The sequence below is a fragment of the Zonotrichia albicollis genome, chromosome 15, assembly GCF_047830755.1.
Source record: "Zonotrichia albicollis isolate bZonAlb1 chromosome 15, bZonAlb1.hap1, whole genome shotgun sequence".
In the NCBI taxonomy this organism is placed as follows: Eukaryota; Metazoa; Chordata; class Aves; order Passeriformes; family Passerellidae; genus Zonotrichia; species Zonotrichia albicollis.
In genome coordinates this window covers 16,966,485-16,976,599 of record NC_133833.1, presented here as the reverse complement: position 1 = coordinate 16,976,599, position 10,115 = coordinate 16,966,485, and the positions used below count along the sequence as shown (strand labels likewise).

Sequence of the window (10,115 nt, the reverse complement as noted above, 5' to 3'; positions counted from 1 at the left end):
ATTAACTCCTTTAATTGGGGCTGCCCCCGCCCGGAGCAGCGCCCGGTGAAACATTAGAGCCCGTGGGTTACACAGTAATTCCCCGCTCGCCCGAGCGGACACCGAGCGACAGCGGCGACATCGGTGACAGGCGACAGCGGCGAGGCGCCCACCCCGGCACGTGTCGGCTCCCGCTGGGGACGAAGTCGGCTCCGAAGGTCGCCGGGGCATTAAGCATTAACCACGGCGGGCTACAGCTCGTTCTGCGGCGCCTTGCGGGGCTCCGGGCGCTCCTTGCGGCCGGCGCACGGTCCCTTGTTGTCGCCGTGGCACAGCAGCTGCCGCAGCTCTGCCGGGCCCCGCCGGTGCGCGCTGTAAATCTGCGCCTCGCCCCGCTCGCCCACGTAGCCGAGGCACAGCTTGGAGAGCCTGCGAGGAGCCGCGGGGTCACCGGGATAGAGGGGACCCCGCCCGGCCCCCCTGCCCCGCCGAACCCCCGCTCACCTGCCCGGCCACGGTCCCCCCGACACCATCACGCTCAGGGACTGCTGGCTCGGCAGCCCCGGCCCCGACAGCCGCTTCTCCCCGTCCAGCTCCAGCACCCCGTAGCTGCGGGGAGAGGGGGGTTGGAGGCAAAGTGGTCGCTGGGGACACCCCTGTCCTTGGGGACACCAGATCCCTGAGACACCGCCATCCTCAGGGACATTCTGACCCCTGCGGACTCGCCTGTAGCCGGGATCACCCTGATCCCAGGAACACCCCCATCCCAGGGACACCCTGCTCACCTTTCCCAGTCCTGTGAGCAGCTCCTCTCCAACACCTCTATGTAGTCCGACTCCTTCAGAACCTTCTTGCCCATCTTCCCTTCTGCCTTGCGCAGCTGCTCCTCAATCTGGGGTGAGAAAAGGCAGAATCGGGGCACTGAGGGTGGCAGCCTGTCCGTGACCCCGCTCCCGGGCAGGGCTGGGCTCTGCACCCCCTTCTGTGAGGCCCCAGCAGTGGAAGCACATCTGGGTCAGAGGGTCCTTGAGGAGCCCCAAAAGGCTTCTTTAAGGTGCCGATGAGAATCTCCGTCAGGGGCCTCCCCAGCGGAGCAGCAGCATCTCCCCAGGCTGAAGCCTCCCCACAAGCATTCTCACTGCCGCTTTTGGGGCGCCGTGTCTCCGCTCCCCACCTGGAAGGCGATGGCGTGGCAGGCGTCACAGCGCAGCGATTCGGGCATGTGGGGCGAGAGCCGCTCCTCGGGGCTCAGCTGGGGCGCGGGCACCGAGCGGGACGGGGCTGCGGGGGGGTCCCCGCACGTGTCCCCGGCCCCGGTCCCCCCCAGCAGGGTCAGCAGCAGCCACGCTGCCAGCGCCGCCCGCATCCTGCTCCGAGAGCACGGGGACGAGGCGTGGGGTGGCTACGAACCCCCCGTCCGGGCTGCAAACTGGGCTGCAAACACCTGGGGCAGGCTATAAACCCCCGGGGCGGGTTATAAACCCTGGGGCGGGCTATAAACCCCCCCCGGGGCGGGCTACAAACCCCCCGGGACTGGCGAGCGGCGCCGAGGCGCGGGCAGCGCACACCTGCATCCGGCTGGGGCGGCCCGTCCGACCCGGGCATGGCGGCAGGAAAGGGGGGGATGTGCAGGGGGTGTCCCCGACCGGGCACCCCCTCTCCAGGAGGGTTTTGCTGTAACTCATCCTGGTCCCTTGTCCTCAACCTCAGTCCTTCCTGGGATGGTGTGGACCTACAGGGGCTGGGAGAGGGTTTGGGGTTAAGGACTGGGGTTTGAGGCTCATGGTTGTGGTTGTGGCTCATGGTTGTGGTTTGGCGCTCAGGGCTGGGGTTTGGGGTTTAGGGCTCACAGATGGCTGCAGAGTCCCCTCCTGCTCCTCGGGACTGGGATTTACCAGGTGGACACTCCAAGACAGAAGGATTGCAGGTTCCAAGTGCCTCAGCGCCTCCTCTCCCTTTACACACCACACAAGCACAGGATGAAGAAGCAGATTTAAAGCTGTTTCAGCATTTTTATTACTATTTTGGGGTGTCTGTGCTGCAGCTGTGGTTGGGGGAGCTGGGGGTGGCCAGGCCATCACCCCCTGTGTGAATCAGCCCGGGTCATCCTTGGGATGGGACTGGCAGCACAGGGGGAAGCGGGGCCTCTGTGGTCCCTTTGCTGGCCGGGGCCACCTCCATGTCCCCCTCGGGCCGCCAGCTGCTGACACCGAGCACGCCCTTCCTGTCCCCGTTTCCATGAGAAGCCAGTGAAGTCCAACCAGTGCCCGCTACCCCTCTCCCGTGCCAGGGGTGATGCTGACTTTGGGCCAAGCCGGGCCAAGGGAAGGGACATCCCGGCGGCTCGGTCCCGTCACATGCGGAGCAGGGAGCCCTCGGGCGCGGCAGGGCTGGCGCGGGCCGGGGGCTGCTCGGGGCCGGGGCTGGCCCGCATGCCCGTGGGGATGTAGTAGAGGCTCTCCAGGTAGCCGCAGTCGGGACCCCCGGCAGGGGACGAGCCCTCGCCCTTGGCAGCGGAGCCGGGGGTGCCGGGGTTGTCGGCCGGCGGCAGCGAGGGGTGCGGCGGAGAGGGGGCGGCGGGCGCCGGTGCCGGCAGCCCCGGGAAGCCGCCGTAGGGTGCGTAGGGTGGGCTGTAGACCCCCGGGGCCATGACCAGCGGGTTGAAAGGTGCCTGGTAGAGCCCGGTGTGTGATGCCACCGGTGGGACCAGCACCTCCAGGTACTGCCCGGTCTCGGGGTCGTAGAGCGTTTTCATCTGCGGCTGCCGCGGCGGCTCCATGTAGTAGCACTTGCCGCTGCTGGGATCCACGAGCATCCTCCGCTGGGCGGGCACGGCGGCGGGGAAGGGCTTGGGGGGGCTCTGCCTGCTCCTCCCGCTCGGCGAGGGACCCTCGCTCCTCCTGAGGAAAGGAGGAGCATCCTCCAGGTGGGGCTGGGCTGGGGGCTCCACAGCAGCCGAGCCCTCGGGGGGTCGGGGCAGGGGGGGCTCAGGGCTGGGCTTGCTCCAGGGCACTTCCCCGCCTGGAAGGGAATAGGCACCGGTACCCAGCGGAGCGTTGGCTGGGCTGGGGACAAAAGGGGATCCAAAGAAAGAGCCGGCCACGTTGGAGACTGAGGGATGCCCAAGGGAAGTGGGGACTGGGTTGCTGACCAAGGGGGACCCAAAGGATGAGCTACCTGGGTTGGGGATCAAGGGGTTCCCAAAGGATGCACTGGATGGATTGGGGACCAGTGGAGACCCAAAGGATGCACTGGATGGACTGGGCACCAGTGGAGACCCAAATGATGCACTGGATGGATTGGGGATCAAGGAGTTCCCAAAAGATGCGCTGGATGAATTGGGGACCAGTGGGGACCCAAATGATACATTGGATGCATTTGACACCAGCTGGGACCCAAAGGATGCACTGGAGGGATGGGGCACCAGTGGGGACCCAAAGGATGCACTGGAGGGATTTGGGATCAAGGGGTTCCCAAAGGATGCACTGGATGGATTGGGGACCGAGGGGTTCCCAAATGAGGCACTGGATGGATTTGGGACCAAGGGATTCCCAAAGGATGCACTGGATGGATTGGGGACCAAGGGGTTCCCAAATGAGGCACTGGATGGATTGGGGACCAAGGGATTCCCAAAGGATGCACTGGATGGATTGGGGACCAAGGGATTCCCAAAGGATGCACTGGATGGATTGGGGACCAGAGGGGCACCAAAAGACTTGTTGGAGTTGGAAACCAAGGCGGCCCCAAATGATGTGCTGGCCAGGCTGGAGGCTGATGGGAAGCCAAAGGATGAGCTGGTCACGTTGGTGACCATGGAGGTCCCAAAAGAGGCACTGGCTGGGTTGGGGGCAGAGGGAACCCCAAAAGAGGCGCTGGCCGGGATGGGGACAAAGGGGGTCCCAAAGGAAGCACTGCCCGGGTTGGGGACCGAGGGCAGCTTTGGCACCAGCGTGGATTTGGGGGCTCTCTCGGGGATTGCCAAGTAGTTGGAGTTCTCAGCCGGGGCAGCAGGCGGGCAGGGCTCCGGAGCCGCCGGCCACAGCGGAGAGGGCTCCCAGGCCTCCCTGTGCTCCGGCAGCCGCCCAGGGGAGCCTTCGCCGCTGTCCCAGGCTCGGAGCGGGGCGGCGGGGCCGGAGCCACCGGCAGAGCCCCCGCTGCCCACCGAGAGCCGCCGGCCGCTGCCGGGCTGCTGCTGCCGCTGCCGCTGCTCGCCGGCCCCGGGCTCTCCCCCGGCGCTGCTGCCGCCCGGGGCTCCGGCCCGGGGGTCCCGGCTGTCCCCGCTGCGGGGCCGCTGCCCCGGCGGCTCCGGGCCCTCGGCAGCGGGGAGCGCTCCGCTGCTGCCCCGGCCGCGCAGCTCCTTCCCCTCGGCGGGGCTCGGCGGCGGCGGCGGCGGCAGCAGAACGGTCTTCTCTGCCCGCAGCAGGGCGCTGCTCTGGGCCGGGGAGCTCCCCGGGCCCGGCCGCCCCACCAGGACGTGCAGATGGGTCTCCACGTGCGGGACCCGCTCTGCCCGCGGGGGCAAACGGAGCTCGCTGCGCTCCCGGCGCGGCGGCGACGCCGGCGGCTCCTCCGGGGGGGCCGCTCCCCTCCGCGTGGCCTGGACCCTGGTGATGTTGATGGGGGAGCTGTGCGGGGGCCTGGCGGGCCCCTCGGCACAGGCCGGGGCCGGCTCTCGGCCGGGGGCCGCCGGCACCTCCTCCCCCGCCGGCTCCGGCGGCGGCTCCCGGCGCACCGAGGTGCAGTGGATGACCAGAGGGGCGGCTGGCGGCGGCTCCCCGCTGCTCGCCGCGGTGCCGCGGGAGGCGCCGGCAGTCCCGAACTTGAGGCTGTAGCTGCTCTTCACCAGCTTGCGCACGTCGCGGGGCTGCGGGACGCGCCCCTTCCCCTTCTCCGGCGGCTTGGGGGGCGCGGCGGGCGGGGACCCCCGGGGGGCCGGGGCGGTGCCGGGGCTGGGCGGCCGGCGGGGCGCTGCCGGGGGCTTCTCCGGCTGGCTCGGCGGCAGCGGCCTCGCCTCATGAGCCCGGGAGGACGCGAAGGGGCGGCGCGGCGGGGCGGCGGGGGGCGCCCGGCTCTCGGCCTTGAAGGGGAGGCTTTGGGAATGGATGGGGCCGATGGCTCGCTCCTTCAAGCTGGGCCACGGCCTCGGCGCCCTCGCAAACCGGGGGGCGACATCCAGCACCTTCCCCACCCCGGGCTGGGCCTCGAACAAGGCGCGGGCTCGCTGGTAGCAGATCCTCTCCGACGTGTGCTCCTCCGCGGCCGCGGGCAGCCAGCGGCCCTCCAGCACCTCCTGGTACTTCATCCTCTGGTTGAGCTCGTTGAAGGTCTTCCTCAGGTTGCAGACGGTCTCCCTCGTCGCCTCGCTGAGCACCACGCCCTTGGTGGGATGGGTGGTGGTGGCGGCGCTCCCCGCGGCCGCCCTGGGCATCCCGCCGCCCCGCAGGTCCTCGGCCGAGAAGCTGCAGTCCGAGCGGGACAGCGAGCTGGACTTGCCTTCCAGGGCATCCCCCAGCAGGTCGGTGCCGGCCGAGGACGGCCCCGAGGAGGTCGAGCTGCCCCGTAGCCCCTTCTGCTCCATCTTGATGCGCTGCTCGTACTGCATCTTCTTGGCCAGGACGTTTTTCACCAGGCACGAGGCCGCCCTGGTCCTGTCGGTGCCGGCCTCCAGGGACGCCGCCTTCATGAACTGCTGGTAGTTGAACCTGAAGTCCTCTCCGACGGCTCTGCCCTTGCTGGGGGGCTCCTTCCTGGCCGGGGGCTGGGGCGCTGGGCCGTCCCCCCGCGGGCCAAAGCCCGTCTCCTTCCTCTCCTTCCTCTTCAGCAGGATCTGGCGCTTGGGCACCGTCCTCTTCTTGCCGTGGCCCTTCCTGGCCTCGCCGTTCTCCAGCTCCACGTCCACGCACTCGAACTGCTCCTTGCCCAGCAGCTCCCCGTCCATGCCGGCGGGGAAGGGCCATCCCACCCTGCCGTGCAGAGCTGTCCCCGCAAGCCGGGGCTCCCCGGCGCCCGCCGGCCACCGCCGCGGCCGCCCGCCGTCCTCGGACAGCGAGTTGGAGAGGCTGGAGGAGGTGTGGGAGCTGCACATGTCGAGGCGAGCTCCGGGGAGCCCCGAGAGGCTGCGGAAAGCCCTGGCCGTCAGCGCCTGCACCTCGCCGTCCACCTCGTCCGAGTCGCTGGGAGCCCCGGCGAGCATCGGCCCGGGCTCCCCGGCGGCGGCCGCGGCCGGCACGGGCTGCCGGTCCCCGCCGAGGGGACCCATCCTGCCCCCCTGGCCCGGCGCTGGGCTATTCTTAGCCGCGCTGGACAGCTGAGCCCGCTGCGGGCGGGCGAGGGGGCCGGGCGGCGGGGGAGCGCCGGGGGCCCCCGCCGGAGCCCAGCGGGCCGGGGCAGCCCGGCCGGGCGATCCCTCCTCGTCCGGGAACTCCAGGCAGTCCTTGAAGGTCTCCGTGCCGTCCGAGCACAGGGCGGAGTGGTAGGAGGACAAGGAGGAGCTCGACATGCTCTTGGTGAGGTCGTCGCGGGGCAGCCCCGGGAGGTGTCCGTCCTCCTCCTCTTCCTCCTCGGCGGAGCGCCGGCCGTCCCCAGCCCCGCGAGGACCCTCGCCCTGCGGGCCGGGCAGCTCGCCGGGGTTCAGCAGCACCGGCTCCCTCTTCCCGCGGGGCATGGTGGCAGCGAGCAGCGCGGGGGCTTCGGCCGGGGCCGGGGAGCGCTGCTCGGGGCCGGGGCCGCTCTGCCGGGGCCGCTGGCTCGACCTTGTGCCTCCCTCCCGTCCCGGCGGCTGCAGCCGGCGGCGGCTCAGAGCAAGCCCGGATCACATGGACCCGGCCAGCGCCAGCCGGGGCAGCCGATGCCAAGCGCATTGCAGGGATGCCACCGCCGCCCCCAGCCTCGGGGACCTGCTGGGGGCCGCCGGCTCATCCCTGCCCCTCAGCCCGCCCCGCTCTCCCCAGAGCGCAGGACAGCTCCCAGGGCACCCCATGCAAGTCCTAGGACACCCCATACAGGTCCCAGGGCACCCACACAGGTCCCAGGACACCCCATACAGGTCCCAGGACACAGGACACCCCATACAGCTCCCGGGTGTGACCCCATGGAACGGCCTGGGCTGCCCCTGGACCCGCAGACCCCTCTGGGGATGTCCCATCCGCGGTGCTGAGGGCACTGCAGGACCCCGAGCTGCAGCTCCATCCCCACCACGGCTCCTTTCCCGGTGCCACAGCAATGGTGTGTCCAGCCGGGCTTCCCCCTAAACACACCCTGCCCCAAGCAGGAGCTCCCCCACAGCCAATCCAAGAGGCCAGGAGCAAACTCAAGGCTTGGGATCAACCCAGGCATGGAGCAGCGCTGGGATTCACAGGAGCTGACCAAAGGACTGCAGCCATGTGTCTTTTTTGGGGTCACATGAGGGTCTCTGCAGCTTGCCCACCCCAAGTGCTGCTGGTGCAGCCCAGTCCCAGCTTTTGGGGGAATTTTTGCCATGAAACAGCAGCAGCAGGTGCTCCCCAGTGCTGCCAGTCCCGGAGCAACCCGATGCCCACGTCCTCTGGGTTCATGAAGGGACTAAAATTAAACCTTGGCAAGGAGGAGAGGAAAGCTTCCCGTAGAGCTGGGCTGGCATTTAACCCTTCCCTGCTGAGCTGGGCTGGGCTTGCAGGTGGCATTTGTGCCCACAGGGACTGCAGGGGACCTGCTTTGGGCAGTGCTCAATGGTGGGGTGGCCTTGTGCAAGAAGGAGTGAGGATGTGGGGTTTCAAACCCCCAAATCCCTTTCTCCATGGTCAGGCACAGGCACAGACTGCCAGGGCAGTGCTGGGGTCGCCATCCCTGGCCCTGCTCTCCACGGGGCTCCAGGGGGTGTCTGGGGCCAGCCCAGCTCCCACAGCACCCACAGCGGTGCCAGGGAGTGCATGGACAGGGGATGGACAGGGGATGGACAGTGGGGTGGGCAGAGGATGGACAGGGGATGGACAGAGGATGGACAGGGGATGGACAGCGTGTGGACACCACAGCCAGGTGTCCAGTGCTGCTCTCCTGCCACCCTCGCAGCCTCCGGTGGTGTTGTGTCACTTTTCACAGCTGTTGTCACTGTGACCATTGTGGTCTTAGTAGGACCTGGGTGTCACAGCAGCAGCAGCAAGGACTGTGCTGAGCATGAGTGTTGGAGTGAGGCAGGAAAAAGGCTGGGAGAGCTGGGGGTGCTCACCTGGACAAGAGAAGGATCCAGGGAGGGCTCAGAGCCCCTTGCAGGGCATGAAGGGGCCCCAGGAGAGCTGGAGAGGGACTGGGGACAAGGCATGGAGGGGCAGGACACAGGGAATGGTTTCATACTGCTACAGGGCAGAATTAGGTGGGATATTGGGCAGGAATTGTTCCCTGTGAGGGTGGGCAGGCCCTGGCACAGGGTGCCCAGAGCAGCTGTGGCTGCCCCTGGATCCCTGGCAGTGCCCAAGGCCAGGCTGGACAGGGCTTGGAGCAGCCTGGGACAGTGGGAGGTGTCCCTGCCATGGTGGGGGTGTGGAAGGGAATGGCCTTTGGGGTTGTTTCCAACCCACAGCAGTCTGTGATTGTGGGATCCCAAGGATGCTGTGAACACCCTCTGGGGGTGCTGTGGGAGCAGCAGAACTGGCCGGGCATTGCTGTCACTGCCCTGGCTGCAGCCCCAGGCTGCCACCAGCCCAGGGCACGCTGCACCTCCTGCTGCTGCTCCGGGTTTGTCCCTCGGTGTGGAGGCCATGCAGAGACCCCTGGGCTCCTCCTGCCACACGAAACCCAACCAGCACCTCCAGCACCCAGAGCAGGCTGGGCTGTGCCTGTGGGGCACAAACGTTACAGAACAGCGGGTGGACCCTGGCTGAGGCACACTTGCTAATTAAATGCTCATTTACGTTTAAGCCAGCGTGATACTGCCTGCAGCCTCACCACTGCATTTGCTTATTAACCTGGATTTCGTGCCAGCTCGGTGCGTGCTCACCTCAGTGGTGGCAAGCCTGGCACGGGCAGCGAGGAGGAGGAGGAGGAAGGCTGCTGGTAGCTGCTGAAAGCAGGATGTGCCTCTCCCACGCTGGAGCTACTTTTTGCAGCTCCGGAGGAGCAGGAAACACCGGCCCAGCTTGGCAGGGGCTTTCAGAGCCGCCTCCGTTCAGGAGGGACCGGGGCATCCGGGACACGGCAGCAGCCCCGGGACAGCCCCGGGCGCGGTGTGACACAGGGACCCACCGGCCTCGTGCCAGGCTGTCCCGGGGCTGGGGCACAGGGGCGATGCCCGGGCAGGGCTGTGGGCCCCGAGCCAAGGGACAGAGAGCGGGGCCGGGCTGGGACAGGCGGGGGAACGGGAGCGGGGAACGGGAGCACACGGCGCCGTGTCAGGGGCCAGCCCCGCTCCCACCCCCTGTCCCGTTCCCAGCCCCGTTCACAACCCCCTGCACCATTCCCATCCCCCTGTCCTGTTCCCTGCTCCTGCCCCATTCCCTGTTCCCTTCCCAATCCCGTGTCCCATTCCCAGTCCTGTGTCCCGTTCCCAGCCCTCAATCCCGTGTCCCGTTCCCAGTCCCGTGTCCCACTCCCAGTCCTGTGTCCCACTCCCAGCCCCGTGTCCCGTTCCCAGTCCCGTGTCCCGTTCCCAGTCCCGTGTCCCGTTCCCAGCCCTCAATCCCGTGTCCCGTTCGCAGTCCCGTGTCCCACTCCCAGTCCTGTGTCCCGTTCCCAGCCCCGTGTCCCATTCCCGATCACGTTCCCGCCGAGTCCCACGTCACGTGCAGGCCGCGGGGCGGGGCCCGCACAGCCCCCGCTCGCCCGGACCGTCCGGGCCCTCACACGCGGGGCAGGGCTCGGTCCCCGATCCCGATCCCAATCCCAAACCCTCGGCCCTGTCCCGCACCCTGCAGCACATGGCGGCCGCCTCCTCCTCCCCGGCCCCGCCACCCCCCACAACCCTCCCGGCGCCAGGCTCAGACCACCACGGACAGGCACAGCGATGTCACATCTTTATTTAAAAATAAATAAATATATATACACACACAAACCCATGTTCAAGCGCTTGGTGCACCCAGGAACACCCTCTCCTCCCGTCAGAGCCCCACAAAGAACCCCGAGTACCCCCTGGAGAAGGACAGCGATGCATTTCCACACCGGGCTCC

General features: G+C 68.3%; 2 protein-coding genes across 2 annotated transcripts; both read right to left on the bottom strand.

Moving 5' to 3' along the window:
- Positions 1-7: 7 nt before the first annotated feature.
- On the bottom strand, positions 8-1,484 carry MZB1 (marginal zone B and B1 cell specific protein). The gene is made up of 4 exons (XM_074552137.1): positions 1,154-1,484; positions 765-871; positions 484-588; positions 8-408 (listed from the first exon to the last, which is right to left on the bottom strand). The coding sequence occupies exons 1-4, from the start codon at positions 1,343-1,345 to the stop codon at positions 231-233; spliced, it is 582 nt and encodes a 193-aa protein (XP_074408238.1). The 5' UTR covers positions 1,346-1,484; the 3' UTR covers positions 8-230.
- Positions 1,485-1,541: 57 nt separating this feature from the next.
- Positions 1,542-6,781, bottom strand: PROB1 (proline rich basic protein 1). Its single transcript, XM_074552130.1, has one exon. It carries the CDS (start codon positions 6,641-6,643, stop codon positions 2,333-2,335), a length of 4,311 nt encoding a protein of 1,436 aa, XP_074408231.1. The 5' UTR covers positions 6,644-6,781; the 3' UTR covers positions 1,542-2,332.
- Positions 6,782-10,115: the final 3,334 nt, after the last annotated feature.

Coding starts and splice junctions, on each gene's coding strand:
- MZB1 (XM_074552137.1), bottom strand. CDS start 1,345: ATGCGGGCGGCGCTGGCAGCGTGGCTGCTGCTGACCCTGCTGGGGGGG. Junction 872..1,153: donor GCCACGCCATCGCCTTCCAG/GTGGGGAGCGGA, acceptor TTCTCACCCCAG/ATTGAGGAGCAGCTGCGCAA. Junction 409..483: donor GGGGGACCGTGGCCGGGCAG/GTGAGCGGGGGT, acceptor GGCTCCTCGCAG/GCTCTCCAAGCTGTGCCTCG.
- PROB1 (XM_074552130.1), bottom strand. CDS start 6,643: ATGCCCCGCGGGAAGAGGGAGCCGGTGCTGCTGAACCCCGGCGAGCTG.